At 48.1% G+C, this 23,034-nt stretch overlaps 1 protein-coding gene and 1 long non-coding RNA gene across 2 annotated transcripts; both read left to right on the top strand.

The window, feature by feature from the left end:
- The first annotated feature begins 1,526 nt into the window (after positions 1-1,526).
- Positions 1,527-4,204, top strand: LOC120811943 (transcriptional regulator Myc). The gene is made up of 3 exons (XM_078095992.1): positions 1,527-1,807; positions 2,163-2,884; positions 3,180-4,204. Exons 1-3 carry the CDS (start codon positions 1,656-1,658, stop codon positions 3,818-3,820), a joined length of 1,515 nt encoding a protein of 504 aa, XP_077952118.1. The 5' UTR covers positions 1,527-1,655; the 3' UTR covers positions 3,821-4,204.
- An 823-nt stretch (positions 4,205-5,027) lies between these two features.
- LOC120811979 (uncharacterized) lies at positions 5,028-22,922 on the top strand. The gene is made up of 3 exons (XR_005710493.2): positions 5,028-5,222; positions 17,588-17,683; positions 22,338-22,922. It is a non-coding gene; the product is annotated as an uncharacterized LOC120811979 (long non-coding RNA).
- The last annotated feature ends 112 nt before the right edge of the window (positions 22,923-23,034 follow it).

Genomic DNA, 23,034 nt, shown 5'->3' on the forward strand with positions numbered 1-23,034 from the left:
CCATTTGCTGGCTCAATGATTTATTCATACAATGGCTCCAGAAGTGGACACTTAGGGGGCATCAGTGGACCGCACGTCCCACAGAGAGCTCGTGGACGCGCCGGGATGATGAAACCCCAAAGGCGTTTAAAAGGGAAATATTGTACATTTATTTCAAATTTCAAAGTGAATTACACAGAATCATCACTTATATGTAGATTACATAATTTAAGGCAATGACACAATCTAATTTTAGCACAAAAAAGTTTGATGGACAACTACACGTTGCTCATAAGGGTCAGCTTTATATGTTGTTGTGGTCTTTTTTTTTTAGGACAGACAAAATGCTTTAGTTATACACATGGAAAGTTAAAATAAAAACCAAAATGATCACTGTAAAAATGGTAGAACTTCATCACATATTGCCAATAAACCTTTTTTTTCAGATAAAAACGTTGATTATTTATATAGCACAGCCACAATGTCAAAACTCTGCTTTGCTATTTAATGGGGTTTTTTTTTTTCCAGAACACATTTTTTAATAAAGTGACCCAGTAACCCCATTAAAAGCCCCACTAACCCACAACACAGCACCAGTGTGTTACTGAGCCATTTAAAGAGTGACTCCCAACAATCTTCACTGAATCTACTTTCAATCAATAAATCCCCCCCTTCATAACTGCTAGTGGCCTCTACGATCACCTCCAGGGTTTGACCCTGCACCCAGCTGGCACCGGTCCACCGACAGAGCACCCTGACCGCCAGAGGGCGCTCCGAGCCCGTTCAATCCCCTGCTACCCATCACAGCAAGGGGTGGGGGGGGGGGCTGCTGCACCCATCTGATTCCTTTAATTGCTTCCTTCCTGCAGTTAATTGGTGCCAATCTGAACTACATTTACACTCGTTATGTCTTATCGTTGCATGTTTATTTAAACATAACTGCAGTTATTGGCTGCGCCTCTCTTGCCGAATGCACCTGTTCTCAGGGCTGTCAGTGGCACGCGGACACGTCGAAGTAAACTCACACACCTGCGTTGGTGTGTCGCTGCAAAGAAATGTGCAAAACTGGCATGGATTATTTGTTGTAGACAGTCGACTATACCTGAGGGAGGGGGTGGGGTGAAAGTTGTTGTTGTTGTTGCAAAAGCATGTTAATCACTTTTAGGCGGTAGATCTCACTTATTGAATGATTATGATAGGAGCAAAACGTGCAACAGATTTTATGAGATGTTTGACAATATCTTACACGGCACGGTGTTGCAATAAGTCGTCCTAATTATCATGTACTAGTACTTGCGTTAGTATTTTTTGCATTCCTCCCGTCAATGGAAGCTGTCCACTATGACCCCTCCCACTTCTCCCCAAAATAGACCCTAACGCGAAGTAAACGCTAAATAAACCCACGAAAACATCCGTTTTCACCTTAAATCAACCCGTACGTCGCAGTGGGGATTATTTCCGGCGGCAAATGCGAGATTAATTCTGTCTACGTAAATCGCTCGCGTTCGTGTTCGTTTCGCGGGAAAACGGGCGGAGGAATAAAACAGCGGAGGGGGAGTGGTGCGGCTGGTTTTAGTGCAGCCGGCGCAGCTCTCAGCTGTGATTCTCACGCTGCTGATGACAGACTGTAGTTCGTCCTCACCGGGTCGCTGGTGCAGTCATTCAACTCTCCATGCATGCTTCACACAGCCTCGCGGAAACCGCCGTCAACGCCTCCGTGGAAGGATTTAATGTTACTTTCGAGTTGGAATAACTTTCCTACCCTTTTTTGCGCCTCTTGGGTTGATTTCGCCCGGTCTTCTTCCGCCGACAGTTTACGTACTAAAAGGTAAGGAAGGGGAGGGGAAGAGGAGGGAGGGGGTTATGGGTCTTGCACCGCACCTTACCACGTCAGTTTACCGAAAATAAAATATAAATATTATTATCGTCAGTAGCATTAGCACTTTAATTTACTAAAATGTCCTAGTTGAGCACCTGCTGCTGCATCCTGCTGCGCGCATGCACGGCGTGCACACGAGCCGCGGTGTTTTGGAGTGACCATGTGACGTTGCTTACACCCTAATGTTGCATGACCGGTGCCAAGCAGCAGCTTTTAAACCTGCAGACACCCCCCACCCCCCCTCTCTGTTTGTTTTAGACTCAACGTCTAATCAACATTTTGTTTTTTCCTTTTTTCGAAACAGCTTCGCAATAAGGAAAAAAGACACCGGAGACAAAATGCCGCTGGATTCAAGTTTGGCGAGTAAAAACTACGACTACGACTACGACTCCCTTCAGCCGTATTTCTACGACAACGAGGAGGAGGATTTCTACGCTCAGCAGCTTCAGCCTCCGGCGCCGAGCGAGGACATCTGGAAGAAATTTGAACTGCTGCCGCCGACCCCCCCGCTCTCCCCGAGCCGCCGGCCGTCCCTGTCGAGCCTCTTCCCCTCCACGGCGGACCAGCTGGAGATGGTGACCGAGTTCCTGGGCGACGACGCGGTCAGCCAGAGCATCATCTGCGACGCGGACTACTCGCAGACCTTCCTCAAGTCCATCATCATCCAGGACTGCATGTGGAGCGGCTTCTCCGCCGCGGCCAAGCTGGAGAAGGTGGTCTCCGAGCGGCTCGCCTCCCTGCACGCCGCGCGCAAGGAGTCTCCGGCGCGCGACTGCGCCGGCCCGGAAGCCGCCGGCGGCGGCGGAGGCGCGGCGGCGGCGGCGGCCGCGTGGCGGCTGAACAGCAGCTACCTGCAGGACTTGAACACGTCCGCGGCGGAGTGCATCGACCCGTCCGTGGTGTTCCCCTACCCGATGGCGGAGACGCCCAAGCAGGGCGCCGGGACGCCCCCCAGCAGGGACCTGGGACTGGAGACGCCGCCCAACAGCAGCAGCAGTAGCAGCAGCAGCAGCTGTAGTGACTCAGGTGAGCTGAGAACGTGACCGACGCCCCCCCCCCCCCTCTGCTGAGTGAGCCAACGTTGCTTCCACTATTTAGACCTGAAAGAGGCCGGCTCTCCAATTGACGTTTGAGATTCCCAGGCAGGAGTTTGACGTGTTATGTAGTAGACCGCTTTGAGATCCGCTCCAGGCTGAGATGTTAAGCAATAACTGATGTTGAAAGCGATGCCCCCCCCCCTCCTCCTCCCCAGTTGCATTGAAAGGCATCACTGATGCTGAATCAGTGTTGATGTTTTTCGTTTTCTTTTCCTTCCTTGCAGAAGATGACGATGACGATGAAGAGGAGGAGGAGGACGACGATGATGATGACGACCAGGAGGACGAGGAGGAGATCGACGTGGTCACGGTAGAGAAGAGGCACGGGGTGAAGCGGTCCGACCCCCCCAGCCCCGCGGAGACCAGGCACAGCCCGCTCGTGCTGAAGAGGTGCCACGTCTCCACCCACCAGCACAACTACGCCGCCCATCCCTCCATGAGGCAGGAGCAGCCGGCAGTAAAGAGGCTGAAGCTGGAGAGCAGCAGCAGCAGCAGCAGCAACAACAGCGGCGGCGGAGGAAGCGGCGCCCACAGAAGGGTCCTCAAACAGATCAGCAGCAACCGCAAGTGTTCGAGCCCGCGGACGTCTGACACGGAGGACTACGACAAGAGAAGGACTCATAACGTTCTGGAGCGTCAGAGGAGGAACGAGCTCAAGTTGAGCTTCTTCGCCCTGCGAGACGAGATCCCCGAGGTGGCGAACAACGAGAAGGCGGCCAAGGTGGTGATCCTGAAGAAGGCCACGGAGTGCATCTACAGCATGCAGACGGACGAACGGAGACTCCTCTCGCTCAAGGAACAGCTGAGGAGGAAGAGTGAGCTTTTAAGGCAGAGACTCGCACACCTGCACAGCTCTCGAGCTTGAAGTTTGACTCGGCGTAGACTTTTTGGCCTTTTTTTTTTTGTTTTTTATGCAAGTTCAAGAATTTGGGGGTGTACAGTTGTTGTTGCATGGAAATGCAAAGCGGATTAAGTTGTTTGGAATCTTGTTTGATTTCCATGTTAAAACTGCCTCAATTGAAGTTATGGGTGGATTAAATATTTAAAAGTTTATTTTTATTAATAAAATATTAAAAATCGGCGCTGTTCAGGGCCCGAACTAAAATATACATTTTTACGTTTTGTATATAATTAATATTTCCTAAGAAAATGTATTTTTGGATCTCAATTGTCTGAATGTTCAGACTCTGTTTTGGTTTTTCCATTATGTTTCTAGACTTTTTGAAATATAAAAAAGTTTCTTCTTGAATCTGTGTCCTTGTTCTTGCACTACAAACACACACATGTTACAGTTCGTCACCGTGGATACATTAACATGTAATGGAGGTATACATGTTTGCATTGGCGCGGGTTCATCAGTGATTGCATGGTTTGAATAAAGTGACTTTGATAAGGTAATGCTGATCCTTGTCACTCTCCTCACTGACTTTTAAGGGTTTAGATCACAACCGCCAAGTGAAAATATCCTGTTAAGACCGTAAGCTCGCAACATTTAAAGAAGCAGTGCGTGACACATTTTACCCTAAACAAAAGCCTGTTACTGAAGATCCAATATTTCCAATCCTAAAATTGACAATTTACCAAACCGTCAACGCTGCTTTTTTAGTCAAGAGTTCAGGCTAGTTTTGCTTTCAATATGCATCTGAAACCCTTTAAAAATAAATCTGACGATGCACAAAGTGCACAAAGATCAGACTTCCTTCATCGTTCTGTGTGCACAAGTGCATCATCAGCTACTTCACATTCCTCATAACACTGTTGGGCTGTTATTGATCACGTTATCCTTTCACGTCACAGATCAGATTTCAAAATAGGGAATAAAGTGTAAACGGTGGTTTTACAGTTTCAAAGTGGTATATATTGCACGTGCCAACCATCTAAACATCCCAAATCAGTGTTTCTTTTGACAATTCACCAATATAAATAAAGATATTAATCAACTATAACAATTAACTGGGAAAAACAATAGAAGTGCATCGATAATATCCAATAAAATACACTAAACGACCTCCCAGTGAAGAACCGCATGATCTATAATTCTGATACGGCGTCGAGTCTTCGACGCTGTTTTCCAGCCTCGCCGTGACGTCACGCTGCGTATCCCGAGCGCTCCCCGGAACGCGTGGTCCCGATCGCGAGCACGTGGAAGTGAGGTCGAGGTGTTTCCGTGAGACGCGCGACTGATCATCAGGGATGTTGTGGGGGGGGGAGGACCAAAAGGAATAGAAACGAGAGAAAACCCACCATGAAACGCTGGAACCGAAGAGGTAAGAGAGTCCTTTCGTCCTTTTAAGCTATTTGATCGTTTGATCGATCCCACCGATTAATGGTAGTGTGAGGGAGGGGGGGGTCTCTTAATCTCCCCAAGTGTCTGACGCAAACTTTATCTAAAGGAGCATTAGTCGCTGTGGATATAAAGGCAGTCGGGAAGTATTACACGCGCGTCCTACGACTCTTATTGTTCATTATCACGCGGCTGTTTGCGAGCCTTTATTCTCCTCGGAGCACAACGCGTGGAGCTGCTTCTGGCATCGTTTTCATCTCTGCTGTCACCGCGATCCCAACAGGATGATAAAATGCACGCGTGACGGCACCCGGGACCGCTCACGGCTTCCAAAACCCGCGTGACGTCAGAACGACTGAAGACTTTTTTTTATGAACTGTATGTATTTGTTTTAATGTCCCCCTGTCCCGTGGGCACCGCTGAGACACCGGAGGACCACAGAAAGGTTGGGATTAGTGTGGATTCGTTGTGTGGGACTTTGTGGGTGGGCAGGACGTGTTTTGTGAGCAGGGACAGGGTGCTGCAAGTGGGTGACCTCAGGGGTCCCAGCCTCCATGACAACATGCGTCCAGCCTCCCTGGGGTTTTTGTCCTGGAAAACACTGGGTCCTTGTGAGGAGATGATGTAATTCAGCTACGACCATCAAAAGACACCAATGGGGATGCGTTTTTTTTACTTTTGTGCTGGGCTTGGTTTGGGATGAGGGAGCGTTTGCGTGTCTTGGTTACAAATAACCGCAGTTTTAACCCACCATTCTGTGGCTGCATTCACCTGCAGAACACCTGCAGAGAAAGATAATGCTGAGTCATCGGAGCATCTGGAGAGCGCCTTTATTTTGGTGCAAACTGACCCCCCCCAGTAATCCAGCTGCTTGCGTAGTTGATTTTAAACTACTCTTAATGTCATGCTTTGTGCTACCTGACAAAAAATAGCCCCAGTATGTGCCTCTAATGCATGGGGAGGGGGGGGGGGGGGCATGGGGGTGGAGGGGTGTAACTAAGTGCATTTACTCGAGTAAAAGTTTGAGTTACATTCCAGTATTTTCCTCTCTCTACTGAACCATATCTCACAGAGAAATGTGCTTTTACGTCACCGCAGTGTCACGCAGCTCCAGTTGGTTTATACATGATTCGTTTACCAAACAAAAACAGACAGTGAAATATGATTTTTTATTTTTTTATTATTCAAACTATAACAAAAAAAAAAAAAGATCAGAATACTTCCTCCATCACTGCTCTAATGTATTCATTCACTGTGTATGAGTGATTGAGCTTCAAAAACGCATGAATGTATTTCCAGTACCATCAAGGGCTCTTCTCACCACATGGAAGAAGAACAGTCTCGTCTGCTGCTTAAAAAAAGGTTTATTAACTTGTTTCCTCTCCAGCATGAGCCGCCTGCTGCCATCTTTTGTTTTCATCGGTAAAGTGCAACTGGAGAAAAGTTTTTTTTCCACAGTTGAGATTCCTTTTTTCCCGGAATCTGGAAAGTTGAGTTAAAAAAAATTTGCGGTGAAAGCGCACACGTGTTCTTCCAGTGGAATACGCTGAGCCAAACTTCAGCGCCCACACACACACACACACACACACACACTTTTCAGATACTACAGAGGCCCAGAAATACTTGGAGGTCGGCTGTTATGTAACTTGTGTTTTTCAGAGCTGGAGTAGATTAAACTCCTCGCTATTATCACATGACATCACTTTCCTCTTCGGGAATACGCTGCCTCGTTTGCGCGCTCCGACTCCGAGTCGTCTGAGTTTTCTTTTCTTTTTTTTGCTGCTGGCGGTGACGACTTGTGCTTTGGCTGCGTGCGCGGCGTTTTTAATTTGATCACGTTAGAATGTGTTGCTGAGAAATGTGACACGTTTGCTGTTGAGTGCTGTGCCGCCACCACACACTTCGCTTGGCGCTGAAGTTTGACTTCTCACTTCAAACTATCGTGACACTGCAGCTTTTGTAAATATCTTTCCATTTCATCGAACCTGTTCTGGACTGATTCCAGCACGTGTGTGTGTGTGTGTGTGTGTGTGTGTGTGTGTGTGTGTGTGTACTTGGTGCCGCTCGGTTTGTAGGTCACTCGGAAAGTGGAAGCTAGCCAGCTAGGCTAAGCATCTACGTTAGCGCCCCAGTGCTAACGCTTACCCCAGAGCCACTTTCCTTCCTCTGTGGATGTGAATGAGAACCCGAGTGGGTCGAGGAACGGGACTCTGGGTTAAAGGAGTTGGCTGCTTGCTTTTTGAGCTCGTAGAAGCTGAAGAACCAGATAACTTTATCTGAAGTCACATAAATAGGAATGAACTCTATACATCCATGACCAGAATGGACCCGACAGAGTTTGGGTGTTTCCTTTAACTTAAATTTGATACAAGACATTTTAATTTGACTAATTCTGAATAAGACGACTGATAAGGTTTTAACAAAATCAGCAGACATTTGTTTTATTTTTCACTCACCATGTAAATGATGTAGTGGGGATCATGTGTGTGACTAAACTACGTTATGAGGCCTTGGTGCCGTTTGGAGCAGCGGCTCGCTCACAGCCGCGTCTGGCTGTTGTGTAACAGTAATGGTCCCTCTGAGGAATGATGTCATTGGCGAACCACATGTGCTTTTTAAATATATAACTTGCTAAAGAAAGAAAACCGTATACATTCAAAACTCCAATTTAAAACTTTCCCAGCGGCTCAGCGTCCACGTTCAAACACTTTAATCTCACGGAAAGTATTTTCCGACGAGCCCGTCTCAACTTCCAGCCCTGGGCGCTGTTGCCGGTCAGACCTTTTTGCACGCAGGGTGACGTCATAGCGCATAGCAGAGTCCTTTTGTCGTAGGCGTTATTGTACCGGCAATCCTCATCAAAGCGGGACGCACCAGCTGGGTTTGGAGCCGATTCTCCATATGGAGCCCGTGAGCGAGCCGAGAGGAGGCCGGGGTTCTGTGACGTCCCGCCGAAGGGGAGGAAGGCTGCTGTGGGCGGTGGGCACCGTACAATAGTGAAGGAGAGTCAAATGTCGAGGCGGTTACCTTCCAGAGCTGCTCTGTAAATGTACTTTATTTCCATTCATGTCAGATCACATAAACTAGACGATTTCCTGCTTTTCACTCTTCTGAGAAGATTTGCTGTGAACGTTGCTCTATTCTGTCGTTTTATCGGGCTACGTAATTCATATACAATATAAATAACTATAAAACACTTTAATCTAAGCGATTATTCTAGCCGAGATTAACACAACAAAACATTTTAATCTAGTTAACGTCCGTTTGTTGACCCCGGCAACGAAACGGCCGCTAGCTGCGGTCAGTTAACGTTACGTCAAGATGGAGAGAGCTTTTCGCATTGGAAGAGAAACAAACAGGCGCGACATACAGCGGAGAACTGTGCAGAGGAATCACTCCACGTGTCAAACAGAAGGGGGGTGAGTGACAAACGGACCACTTCAAGCACCGCTATGCTAAGCTAGCTGCGATGCTACTTCCTTCTCAACATCTAACGTTACCCTGCGGGACACACCGTCTGCGGAGGACCGCCACTGTGTCCCGAAAAGACTGTGGTTTGGAAAGGTCATGGCTAAATGTGGGGAGGTTGTCGGCACTTCAAACACAGCGGTTGAATAATGGAGAATTGAGAGCAAAGTGCACGAGGACATCAGGAAGAGGTGGAATTCTGCCTCCAGGAGGATTAAATGTGTTGTTTTGTGTTTAAAATTTAACAATTAAACAACAGTGTCTAACATTGAAAAGTGATTACTCATTATTTTAAAGATTTAGTCTTTAGAAGAAAAACAAACATTCATTAACTGAGATTAAAAATCTGCGATTAATTAGTTTTTTAATTTTCTTAATCTATTGACAGCCCTAATAAATATGCATTGTCTGCGTTCCATAAAATGAACTTGCTTGCCGTTATAGTTGGGGTTGTTGGCTCGGCCAATCACTTATTCATTCATCGACTTATTCATTATATTTAAAATACCATGAATATTTTGTCTTTTGTGACTAAACACTAGAAGCTTTGTATATTTCTGATTATGATCGAGAAATAACGTTTACAGAGGCTGACAGTCTGCAGCAGAAGAGGAAGGCTGCACGAGTTAAATTCAAATCACCCGTAATGGAAAAAATATTCAAGGACCCACCGATTAGTGGACGTTGACATTGTCCAGAAATGGAAGCATTTTAATCAGCCACACTGAGTGAATGAAACTGATGTCACGTGGAATTCTTAATGCATCCGGACGAAACTCGATGTTCCCGAATAATAAATCTGACTATAAAATGCCCGTCACTCTTCGTCTTATGGATGTGCTTTTCTGTAGCGCAGGAAGTCAAGGTTCACACTAACTGTTCTGCCCTTTTAGCCACACTGGTCCGTTCACCGCTCTTTGGTTCAGATTGAAGCAATTATTCCCGTTTGCAGGCAAGTTTAGTTAGAGTGTCACTGAGGCTGTGACACTGAGGGTGTCATAGTTAATTTGACTTTATGGGTGAGAAATACAATTCTGTAATTATTGAAAATATTATTATGAAACACCATAAGCGAATGCTTTTCTATTTCCGTCATGGCCGAGCAAAACCAACGAGCATGAGGCCTTTTTTAAAAAGCCGCTTTCGTTGACGTCTCTGCTCCCTCACAGGAGCGAGCGAGAGGAGTCGTGGTCGGACACATTCACACTCAAAAGGCGGCGTGGAGGGAAACATCGGGGGGGGGGGGGGGTACCCCGTTTTCTCCAGGTGAGACGAGTCACAATCGTCGAATAACGTGTTTGATCGTGCTGTCGGTTCCCCTCAGCGAGGGGAGAACAGACACAAACTGACCTACATGCCGTGTTTATGCGTCCTGTCGCTGTGCCAGTGGAAAGACTCTTGGTTTTGAAAGTAAACATGCCCACACATTTAATAATCATTGTCGAGCGGGCGGGTGGACACCTCTGGTTGGCCTGCGGCAGTGGAGCCCGTATGTGTCGCCAGCTCTGTGCAATCCAGCATGCCACCAGAACACTGTGGTCTCCAGCGCAGTGGGTCATGTTAGACAATATTTCGCGGTGACGCTTGGGAAATATGCCAAGAGGGACGAGCGCCCGTAATTAGGAGTTAGAATCCAGTCAGTTTTCAAAATAAAACATTTTTTCTGAAAAAAAAAGTCTAATGACCCAAAAAACAACCACAAAGGTATTCTTTTTGTGGTGCGGCCCAGTGCCACGGCCACGGTCTGGTGCTGGTCCGCGGCCCCGTTGGTTGGGGCCCTGTGGTCAAGCGTTTCACACTTGTCTTTTTTTAACCAGCCACACAAAGTGATAAATCGCTTTCCGATCTTTGAGATTAAAACCGTATACAGTTAAGACCACTTTACAATCACCATGCTTATTTCAATATATTTTATTTGGTATAAATATCACCGTAGCATTAAAATTGTAACAAACATGTATGCAATGTAAGGACCAGACATGTAAGGACCAGATGCATAATTTATAATAATTGAATAATAATAAAAACACCTACCCATCCATTAAGAACACAAAAGAATCCTTCACAAAATTCCAAATCATGAGTTCCACAGGGGACAGAGGTTCTGTCTTAGCCGGCTCAAGGTGCAGCGCTAACGGTGCTAACTACAGGGAACGCTCTGACGGAAGTAGTGTTGGTGCCGCGTTACCATGACTACGCTGCGTTATCACCCAAAACCGCCCTATGAGAGCAGTGCAGAGTAACCAGTGCAGCGCGCTCCCGTCATGGAACGTGCAAGGAGCATCCAAGGCCGGCCCGGCTATATCAACAAGGCGAGGACACGCCGGGGGGACGACGACTGGCGGCGGGAGAGCGAATTAGTCCTCTGCTCAGGTGGTTTTAACTCCTCCTATATCTTTACATACGTTGTTGCTGTTTGCCGCTCTTTTTAGCAGACAACAGCGATGTCCTTGTGCACGGCCTTTGTGTCGCCTCCGCCAGTGTGACCACGGAGGGTCGACCTCTGCAACCTCTTTTACTGCCGGGACAATAGGCGATTATGAGCACGCTGAGATGTGAGGATATCATTCCGTGCATGTATCCGTGCTCGATGGAAGAGGTAAGGGGAGCGCTGGTGGAAAAAGCACCAAGTTGGAAAATAATGTGACTTTATGAGTGTCGCTGAGTCGTGGTTCATTTTACTTTCTGGGCGAGAACTACAATTCTGCAATTATTTAAATATTATTATGAAACACCATAAGCAAATGTTTTTCTATTTCCGTCATGGCCGAGCGAAACCAACGAGCATGAGGCCTTTTTTAAAAAGCCGCTGAATGGATTTTTAAGGGCTTTCGTTGACGTCTCTGCTCCCTCACAGGAGCGAGCGAGAGGAGTCGCCGTCGGACAGTCGGACACATTCAACCTCAAAAGGCGGCGTGGAGGGAAACATCGGGGGGGGGGGGGGGGGTACCCCGTTTTCTCCAGGTGAGACGAGTCACAATCGGCGAATAACGTGTTTGATCGTGCTGTCGGTTCCCCTCAGCGAGGGGAGAACAGACACAAACTGACCTACATGCCGTGTTTATGCGTCCTGTCGCTGTGCCAGTGGAAAGACCGGTGGGTTTGAAAGTAAACATGCCCACACATTTAATAATCATTGTCGAGCGGGCGGGTGGACACCTCTGGCGGGCCTGCGGCAGTGGAGCCCGCATGTGTCGCCAGCTCCGTGCAATCCAGCATGCCACCAGAACACTGTGGTCTCCAGCGCAGAGGAACCCGACCCTTTTTTTTTTGTTTTCATGTTAGACAATATTTGGCTTGGGAAATATGTCCAGAGGGACGAGCGCCCGTAATAAGGATAGAATCCAGTCAGTTTTCAAAATAAATCGTTTTTCATGAGCAATGGGTTGGAAAGTGATGTTGTGATTGTGTCCGTGCGTCGCGGTGTTGTTAAGCGGGACACAGAATCCCAAGTTGCTTCCTGTGTGTTTTACATCAACCCAACACATCCTCTGTAGGCTTAGGACTGGCTGACGGAGGGACATGTCTCCATGCATTCCTCCCACTCGATATCCCGTGTGGAGACTGCGCTCTCTTCCACTCACATATCAGATGGGGGAATTGGAATATGAAGCTGCATTGCCATTGTTTTTTTGGATGATCCAGACCGATAAATTCCCCAAAAACATCAACAAGCGAGGACGTTGGTGCAGCTGCACAGGTTGTTGTGAGTCAACATGGAGAGGATACGAACTGTTTTAACAGCAGCTGCTTTTCCTTTTTTTTCACGTTGACAAACCGCGTCTGCAGCGGGACGGATCGCTCGCCGCCGGAGCAAAACCGCGAACAGAAGCCAAAGTCAGATTTAAGATTAAAGTTAAACAAAGTGGAAATGCAGTTAAAATATCAGACTGCAAACACGTATTTATAGACTAAATTAGTACACAGAACTTGTTTATTTTCCATTAACGTCACTGCTTGTTTTCCTCTCTAATTCTATTCATCGGCTATATTCTATAACTGTCATTACCAGTTCTAAAACCTTATTCATAACAGAGCGGCGCAGACGGAACTCCGCAGGATCACATGTTACCAGCAGAGTTCCCACTGCAGTTTAAGGATCATTAAAGCCCCGGTCATGAATTATTAACCGCGTCTTGTCACTGCCGACTCTCTCCGTCACTCATCGTTGGGTTGGCGGTCAGACCGCCGTCCGTCTGGCGGAATTCATCAGACTGATTGAAAAGCCCCCCCCCCCTGCTTTTGAAGGTTGAAGTGAGGAGGTGAGACCCTCGGGTGCAAACGGCTTTCGCGCCTTCTCCTCTTGTGTTGTGTTATTCACGGCCCGGCCCGAGTGAGAAAAGCTGCCGGCCCCAAAAACAAAAGGCGTCGTCTGCGGGCCGCAGGACGCCTCCGCGCCGGGGCCCTCGTTCATCCCGTCTGTCCGTCCGTCCGTCTGGATGGGAGGAGGCCGAGTGTCGTCTCGCGACAGAAAAGAAGACACTTTAATACGTAGACGTTTGTGTTTTTTTTTTTTTTTTTTTTTTTAAAGGGACATTTCGCAGAGCTCAGCGCTCGTTTCTTCCCCCGCTCGGAAACACACGGATCCCGCCTCCCTTTTTTGATGTGCCGACTGTCTGTCCCCGGGGGGGGGGGGGGGGGTGGGTTTGATGGCCTCTTTACTCTCCTCCTATGTAAGCCAATATGAGGCAGCTCGACATCTGTGGAAATTGATACCTGTGCTGAATCATACTATTGAAGAGCTCCTCCATCTTCCTTTCCGCTGCCCCCCCCCCCCCCCCCCCCGCCCCCCGTCTCCCTCTGAGGTGACGCGTCTTGTCTTACTGATTGAGATCCAGGAGACACGGCTGCCAGGCCGCGGCCGCATTTCAACCGGAAATAGACCAGTTCTTCTGAGAAGGTGAAATATGAACGCCAGGGCCCATTATTTTTAATAATTCATGTTTTTTTAGTACTACCAAGATGCCAAAGGAGGTTGAGATGACGAGAGGACAGGATTGTACACAGTCAGTACTTTTTAATTAATGAATATATCTGAGAGGCTGAGATACATCAGCCTACATTTCAAAGGCAATGTGTTAAAACTGTGAGCTTATTATCGCCCCCAAATTCATTTAAAGCAAAGTATGACTGAACATGTCCGTCTCCACGGAATTATTCCGACAGTCAAAAGCTGTTTTCGGAAAGTCCTTTTTCGTCACCCTAAACCAGCCGGCAAAACCAACGTTTGTCTATTGGCGGGATTAACGGCGCCCCGCTAAAGGCGCCCCCTGCTTCTCTAGTGTCGCTTTTCTGCAGGACAGTTGTGAAAACATCAGCCGTGACAACAGAGGAGCAGAAGCCGCTGCCAGATGACACCTCCCAGCCTCTAATGGAGATACAGTGTGAGGAGGGGGAGGAGGAGGAGGAGGAGGGGGAGGAAGATGGTTTGTGCCACTGCTGACTTGTCACTGCCAGCCCAGCAGGCTCATCCTGCTCCTGATTAATGGAGCTGTCCGTTGGGCCTCGCAGGGGAAGAGCGGGGCTCTTCTCCCGTCCCCAGAAGCCCCCGTTTATTTTCCCACAACAGATGGGCCCCCCGGGGCCTCGGGCTCGTTTGCACCTTCTGCGCTCGGCATCCTTCATCTTAATCAGTAAATCGGTTCCAGAGCACGGAGCCACGCGACCTACAGGCGACCTCTGTTACTTGTCCTCCTTCGGATGCTCTAGAAAACAACAATTTCTTCCTCTGCGCGTCCTCACCCCCCCCCCCCCCCTGTCCCAGGAGACGGGCCCGATGTGGTCGTCCTTCAGGGCCTTAATGTAGTGTGATGTTAGTCACAAATCCATGATGGAATACGCCAGTTTTTCTCCTGTAATAGGCATCACTACTCCACATCATTATAATTCACATGGCTGTTTTAAAGGGCACCCTGGACATATTTGGGGGGGCCGGTCTCCTGCAGTTAGACGTTAAATCCATAATGAAGTGAATGTATCAAGCATTTCTCAAATATAAAAGTTTCTCTCCCTTTCAATTGTCTTTCTTTGAATGGACTGAAAGATGAGAATCCGGTTGTTATTGATCACAATGGAACCAATCCGGGCTTTTTTTAAGGCGTTGCTTCGCTGCTCATCCAACACAAAGTCATTCCGCTCCAAGGCTTTTTCTTTTCAATGCGATCTAATGTTATGTTTATTCGTCATTCATTCAGGCATAAAGAAAGGATTATTTTCACCGTCTCAATTTCCTTAATTGATCAATTACTGGTCAGCCAATTTATCATTTTCTGTTTGAGAATGTGTTTTTTCTTCTTTTTTTTTTTTTTTAATCGCCAGTTTCTGCCAAATCAGACAAACGCAACACCAGACGGGAGAAGAAAAAAAAAAAACACGCTTGTCCCCAGAAGCGTGTCTGCCATGTCTCCTGAGCCTTTTATTCACACAGCAGATTGTCTCCGTTTGTCTCAGATTCAAAAAGAATTCCACTTGGAACGGAGAAGACGGCCCTGGAACTGCCCGCTAATCGTCGCAGGCGCACAAATCCTTTGTTTTAACCCTCAGCTTTTTTTTAATTTCCTTTTGTGGCGGGTTGGACGTGTCTTATCCTCTCTCCTCTGGGGGGGACATTGGACATTGTTTCCTGACATCCTGCTGATGACTGTTGTTTTCTTTTCACTATCGGGGAAAAGCAGAACGGGACTTTTTCAGTTGCTGCTGATTCACCGCAGATTAGATTGCTTTCCCCGGGCGTGAGATCGCTTGGTTTCACTCTGTGACATGAGGCATTTATAGTTGGGGCTTTAATGCGTTCCGTTATACGCGCATGCTGTGAATATAAAGGGGACGGCTCTTTTTATGTCTTGTGACATCGATTCGTGTCCGAAGCATTTGCGACAGATTTCAGCTCATCGCATTAAGTAACTGCTTCCTTCCGCTGATTATTTTCCTTGGAAGTTAAACTTTTTTTTTCTCTACTAAGAGGGGAGTAAAACAGATGCTTCATGAGGGAGAATTAGCCAGATCTCTAAATGTAAACTGATTAAGGATTAGTGGAGTGCGGCTCTGTCTCTTTTCCGCTCCCCTGAAAGTCAACGTTTCCCTGCCTCTCCCTGCAGCACACGCTTTAATATTCCTCGAAACTCTCACTGCATTTTGGCTCAGCGAGGATTTATTTTGGCTGAAGAAAGTCGCAGGGGCAGTTTTGGTTACACTGCTGCAGAAGTAAGCGGTTTAATGCTTAAAATCCAACAGATTTTCACACCTCCGTCACCATTTGGCCTTCAGTAAACACCGGGCCGCGGAGGTTAACCGTCCTCACGCGGTACGCTGGCAGTTTACAATGAAAACCGTGGCCGATTGGCAGATTTATCATATTTGAAATACTCCCACAGACGCGGATTTATCAGCTTTTCGATGGCTATCTAATCCTTTACATCTATTGGTTGGTTGAACACTTTGTCTCCTAATTTATAATGTTTTCAGCTGTGTTTTTAAAAGAACAAACCGGATGTTCGAGCTAATCCTTTAATTAAGCATCAAACGCCAGCCAACGAGTGCAGAGAAAGTCCGCGTTGGGAGGAGGCCGAGGCGGCTTCTGCACAACTCATCAAGTGGTTTCGTTGGCTGGATTCCACCTGACGGAGAACGAACACTACAACGCTGGTCTGCAGAGATGCGCGTTGACCACATTTTATTCCGGCGACCGATGAGTCAATCAATACAACCCGGGGAGTACACGTCTTTGTACACCTCCTTCCTTTGTGGCGGACAACGGTTCGCTCTTTGTCTGCGATGCCCTCACATGGTGTTCCAGCCCACCTCCGTTTTAATCTCTCTGGGCGCGAGCCAACTCTAAATGCACAGATCGCCGCTTTTCACAGAGACAGCAGTGTCAGCAGGGCTGTGCTCCTCCGCTGAGGCCCCCGGTGCTAAACCCCCACCCCCAAACCCCCACCCCCACACCCACACCCCGGGTCCCTGCCTCCCATGCCCCGAAAAGGAGGTGGAACCTGCGGGACGGGGCTCTGCGGCAGTGGCCTGGTCCTCATCAGCCGGTGGAGGTGTTTTTCATTCATTTACTCCGCAGCGCGACTCTGCCTTTAACATTAAACAAGCAACGGTCGACGTGTAAATATTTAGCCTTCTGTGTTTGAGCGAGTTCAAAAGCTGTGGATGAAATGGGGGGGAGGGGAAGGGGGAGAGGGGCGAGGGGGGACACGCTTCAACTTCTGCACCCCTGATAAAAGAAACAGAATTAAGTGTCTGTGAAAAAAAGAAACTCCCAGCTAAACCTTCAGTTTCATTGTAAGAGGGCGGCCATTCATCACAAACCTGTCCTTTCTAATGTAGGACGCCGCTGCTTCCAGTTTTGTCCCCCGAGTTTCCCACCACCGGTTGTTGATTAATGCGCCTGCGATTTAAACTCCACCGTCGCGTAGTACTAGGTTAGCCATTGGCATGCCTCGAAACGCGGCGTGCTGGGACGCGTGAGGGGGAAAAGGGTCACCGGGGTCGGGGGAGGAGGGGCGGCTGGTGAGAAGTGGCGGCATGAGAGGTAATTTTAGACGCCGGCTGGAAAACGGGTGTCCGCTCTTTAGACTGATCAGAAAGGTCACGACCCCCCACTTTTTTTCTTCTTCTTCTTTTCTCCAAGTGCGGGAGAGGAACACGTACGGCTTCTTCATTTTGAGTCCTTCCTGAATGTGAAATCCTCACGTTGATGAAGACATGTAAAGATATTTCTTGGTTTTAAAGGTTCTTCCCCCTTTTTGAAGAGAGCAAATTTGAGTCATTGATTCTTGAATACGCCCTTTTTCATCTCCTCGACGTTAATTTGTTATTTCTCCCCTTTTGTATCTTTCATCCCTCGACTGCTTCCGTTTCTTCCTCGGCGTGCAGAGCTTCAGCCGCTGTTACTTTTTGATGAATCAGATCTATCTGCAGCACGAGAACCGATGAGCTGACGTCGTGGGAAAATGTCAAATGTCATATTCTGTGAGTTGATGCGTTCTGTATATTAACAATCTAAAGGAAAGAATACAAATTAAGTCATCCAAAGAGCCCCAAACGTTGTGCCCAAGTATGTCACTAACGTTTACTTTATTATCCGTTATCTTTCACTCAAAGTCTGTCTTTTTCTGCCCTAAAATGCAACCGAGTTAGAAGTGTTTCTTCCTTCTGTGCTTCTGCCAGGAAGCAGATTAGAGGAGAGACATTGAAAAACCCCCAATTAAGTTTGATAATGGTGTGGTTCTTACAACAGGAAGTGCACATCGAAGGTCGACGCGCGTCCCGGATGTCGGGCGATTGGATTTGTGTGGGATGTTTCTCAGAGGCTGGGTTAGGGTTGAAGTTGAAAGAAGAATAAAGGGGGTGAAATCCCATGAATGTGGACGCTGACAGATGGTCTGATATCGGCGTGTCGATCTGTGTGAGGAGTCGAAAGGCTCCTCTTTTTCTACGCCGGGTGCTGATTACACACACCAATGTACACATTGTCAAAGGAAGTCGGCAAGTTAGTTTGTGACCCAAAGAGACCTCGTTTTTTTCTGTTCCAAAACCGCAATGTGATCTCAACCTCCTTTTTGTGAATATGTGGTATTACAACGCAGGCCTCAACCCCCTTGATGAACATATATATATATATATATACAACAACTTCCCAGAGCCTGAAGGGTTTGAAGTTGAAATGATAAATCTCACTAATCAATTAAACCTACTGTGCTGTCAATGCACAGTATTACACAATACTCGCACAATCAACCCCGGAACAACACAACCCTCTCCAGTTCTCCCGTGACGCAACCGATCGGAAGTCATTAGTCTCTGCCCGTCACGCGGGACGTCGCTCCGTCCCACGCCCCCCCCCCGTCCCACGTGAACAGACGTGTATTGAGTCAAAGCGGTAATTGACAGAGAGCCAGTTAGTGAAAGTAAGTTTGTCAGAGGAAGCCAATGAATGAGAATAGAGCCGTTCGGATCAATGCTGTACAGCCAAAGAGTGAATGATGCTGATTCTTTATTCCTTCGTAACACAAGGATGAAAACCTCCAACTGTATTCACTGTGTTTTAGCATCGAGAATATAATAATAAAATGATTTCTCATGCAAACTTGGGAAACTGTGACAAAAATATTTGTTAGAAAAACATTAATCTCCTGTTGTGCGAGCCTGGTGGCCGCTTCGCTTTTCATTAGATGGAGCTCATGTGATGGAGCTGAGCGTTAAGTGTGAGCGAACAAGAAGGTTTTTATATCTCCCGGCCAGTTTTCTACACGTGAGACATCCGATTGTTTACATTCCTCGCGCGTCGCATTCACGAGTTACGGCTTCACGACGAGCCAAACGAGCCGAGCTTCTGTCCGTCTCCTTCCATTTGCAGCGGTTTCATGAAGGGCCGCCATTGTTTTTAATTAATTAAGGCCGTTTAAGCGTCCAAAGTTCTCCAGGCTGAATGCTCCCCGTCTCGCTCGTCTTTGTCCTCGCTTCTTCAGAGGAAGAAGAAGAAGAAGAAGAAGAAAAAAGGCGCGAGCATTCATTCTGGATTTGCACCTGTTGAATGGAGCGTACGTCGTCCCCGTTTTACGCCTTGAATTTACAGCCCTCAGCTGGAGGGACGACCTTTCACTCGGCCTCTATTGGAGAGCAGCAGCAGCTGTGATGACTTCACTGACTCCTTGTGTAAAAAGGGGTTCGGGAGGAGGGGAGGAGGGGGGGAGGAGGGGGGGGGCGGCTCTCCTTACACCTTGAACCTGATAGCAGCCTGATTTGACATCAGCTGTTAGTTTCTATCCGATTGAACTGGTTTCAAAGAAATACATGAAGTAGATAATAATAAATAAGTGTATTCATTTCTCCTCGTGGTCTCATTTGTGTCCATTCATATGACTGAAAGATGGGCAGGAAGAAACTCCCCCACAGTTTTGCATGTGTGGTCCTTGGCAAAAGAAAAAGTGACTCTTTTTTTCATTTTTTTTTCTTTTCATGAGGCCAACAGCTGTGTGAAGAGAAACATTTTCACTGCTGACTCATTACAAAGACCAGCTGAAAATCCCGTGCCAATTCATTCCTGGTTTGGCAGACAGAAAAGTAAGCGCCCTTAGAGGAGAAATCGCCGCTTCGCGAAAGGCCGTTCTCGTCCCGAGCAGCTCCTCGTTGACCCGATGGCTTTTCCTCCGGAGCAGCTGTCGGGCCGGCGCGTCACGCGGCTGCGTCTCCCAAATACAGCCGGCTAATGAGGCCGGAGCTCTTGAGGACGGCACCGCGGCATCACGCCGCGCGGGGAGAGTACAGTACGGTACATAACATTTCACAAACTAGTGCGATCGACTGCATCTCGAGGTCTTTTCTGAGCAAGTCGTGAGACCTCAGAGTGGTTCTCCAGACCCAGAACAGTGCAGGTCAGACCTTTTGACCTCCCCCCATCCGCCACCCCTGCGGGTCGCTCCTCGGTCCCGTAAAGAGGGTTTTCTTGGGTCACGAGATTGTTCTGGACGAAAGAAGGCCCGCGGATCGCCGCCGAAATAGCCGCCGCTCGCGTCGCCGCACATTCCTGCTGGTTCGCGTTACAGCGGCGATGTGGAGCAGCTGGAGTCGGGACGGGTTTAGTAACCGGTGACTCAAAGGGGCTGACGTTGCCTTCATTCAACGAGTCGGGGGCAGCTCGTGTCCTCCTCCTGCTGCCAAGCGGGTTCGTCGGGTCGAAGGGCGACTTTCGCCGAATAAGATCACATGCGCGCTGAAAATGAGTCTTTTTACTCTCTATTCCACTTGTGTAAAATGGTGACCGAAGCACAAACAGACACAGAAAGCTATCCAAAAGGAAAAGGTGAGAAGTCACACACTGTAACCGATTGCTTTATTAGGAAGGAAGGGTTTGTTGGGGAGATGTTGGACAGTCATTCTAATGCATTGTGGGTTTTTTTGGGGGGCCGCAGCCAGCCAGTTTCCCCCTACTGTGAACTGTCGTTATCAAGTGACCTGGTTTGATCCACATCAGATGAAACGGGATTTCCACCAGCAGGAAACGTCACCGTTTCAGCAGCAGTGACTTTGGTGGCTGCTTGCTCTGTATAAATAGCAGCGGTGCATAAGCGAAAGCTCGCGGTAGATATGAGTGTGCAGCTAGGAGAGGCGCATGTGACCCAGCAGGCTTTCACCCCCGAGCCGGTTTTAGCGCGGCCCGGCGCTCGGATATCAGACCGCCGCGAATAGGGCCGGGATCACGTGAGGAGGCGCGGTGCCAGTTGGGTCGCGTCGGTTACGACCTCGCCCACATTTCTTCACTCTTAATGTCAGCCCCCAGGAAATACATTTCGTGGCTCCCCCCCCTCTTTCATTCAGCTGCCCAAGAAGTCCCGCCTGATCAGGTTTGGCGAGATCTCCGCTTCTGGCGTCACACCACATTCCACCAATAAACTGTATTTCTCCAATGTGTGATTCCCCCCCCAACCACCTGAATAGTGTTTCCATATTTCCCTGTTTTTATTTAAGAATTTATCTTTTGTTATTACTCAATAAATTGAAAACAGTGGTGCATTATCCCACCGAAGACCAGCTGGGATCTAAGATCCTCCTTTTGTGACAGAACGTGACGCCAGTCGGCTGCCGTTTCTGCAGCAGATTCCGGTAAAAGAACCTTTTGGCAACAACTAATAGAAATTGCAGGCAACGTTTACCTCTGGCGCCATTACCCGAACCCTTCTTTTAATGTATATGTGTATTGAAAAGGCCCCTTCAGACAATAATGGCTTGTTTCGCTCCAACAACAACTCCTGACAAGTAATAAATAACTTGGTTCTACTTACAGCTATCCCTCGGGGGGGGTTGTCGTTTGAGGCGACTGGACTCACGTTGTGCATACAGGCATTCCACAGTGACTTTCCCCTACGGACGTGCACGCGCAGACACGTAGCGGCGATGGCGTCGGGCTGAATTCAAAAAAGGGGAGCTCAGTTCCACCGAATGCGAAGAGTCCAGGGAGACTCGTACAGAAGCTTTGGGTGCCACAGTTTGCGGCGCTTTGGAGGCGCTCGTAGTGGGAAGGGAAGGGATTACGCGTCCGTGACCTCTCGTTACGTTACACGCATGCGCGTAAAGTATCCGTGTTCACAGGAAACGTCCTGTTGCTTTCCGATTAGTGAGCATTTGGTTCGTAGGCCGGTGCGTCTCCTGCGGACTAGGCGGCGGTATTTGACTGAAAAGGGGTTGTGTTACTCCATAGTCGCGCTTTAAAACTAACAAACGTGGGAAAACTGCACGGTTGCATGTTATTTAATGCCAATGATCATCTAAGAAAAGAAATATTGAATTGGGCCTTTGTGGTCACACACGGAACGGCTTAAAGGATGATTTCTTTCTTTGTTCGGTATTTGTCTTCTTTTAACCTGTTTTATCAGATAAACTAACCAATACCCACCTGCACATTTGTCTTGTCATTCCAAACTCGGCCTCCACAATAAACACAAATGTGTTTTTCTCTCTTCGCTGTTATCTGACTTTAGCAGAGCAAATCTACAACGAACGTTCCCACAACTCATTCTGAAAGAAGAGGCTCATTTGCAAAGTTGAAAGTCATACTTGCATTATGAAACTAACGTTAGCTCACACTCGTATCGCTACCCGATCATCTTCTGTCTCTGTTTTGCAGGGGCAGTGCAGTTGCAGACCCCCCCCCACGTGCAGTCCCGTGTTTTACGGCCGCCGCCGCCGCGCTTACGACCAGCAGAGATACCGATCAGAATGGGAAGGATGCGACGCTGAATGCAGTCGGCGTTGGATTCAGTTTCACCGAGTCCTAAAACACACACACAAACACACAAACACCGCATGGGTTTTAATACTATCTACTTCCTCCTTTCTTCGAGGGGACACGTACACCCTGAATGGGCCCCTGTGGTGATCTGCGTTGTGGTCGAGAGTGTTACAACTGCCACGCTGGTCTGCTTAAAGGGGCCGTGCTGCTGATCCTCTTTCAGGGGGTCCGTACGTCGCCGCAGCGTTTCAGGCTTCTGCACGGCTGCATGTTTCCGCCTGTTGTCAGTGAGCGAGTGCGTTCCTGTATTAATTGCATAAACTTTAGGAATCTATAATAGCTGAGGGGGCGGGGGGGGCTTGAGAATTTGAGAATCTAAAGAGAATTATTGATCCGTCCACAGCGAAAGTGAAAGTCGAATGGACTTTGTAAGTGTTTTAAGAAGCTGCACCCGTGTTTGAAATAAATATTTCACAGGTCTTTGTGTGAGTTTTCCTTTTCTTTCCCGTCACCCCGACGGCGGTCCCGGATGTTACGCATCGCCGCCTCCTGTTTACAGCTGCAGAGAGCGAAAGTGTTTCATCTGTACGTG

The sequence above is a fragment of the Gasterosteus aculeatus genome, chromosome 21, assembly GCF_964276395.1.
Source record: "Gasterosteus aculeatus chromosome 21, fGasAcu3.hap1.1, whole genome shotgun sequence".
Classification (NCBI taxonomy): Eukaryota; Metazoa; Chordata; class Actinopteri; order Perciformes; family Gasterosteidae; genus Gasterosteus; species Gasterosteus aculeatus.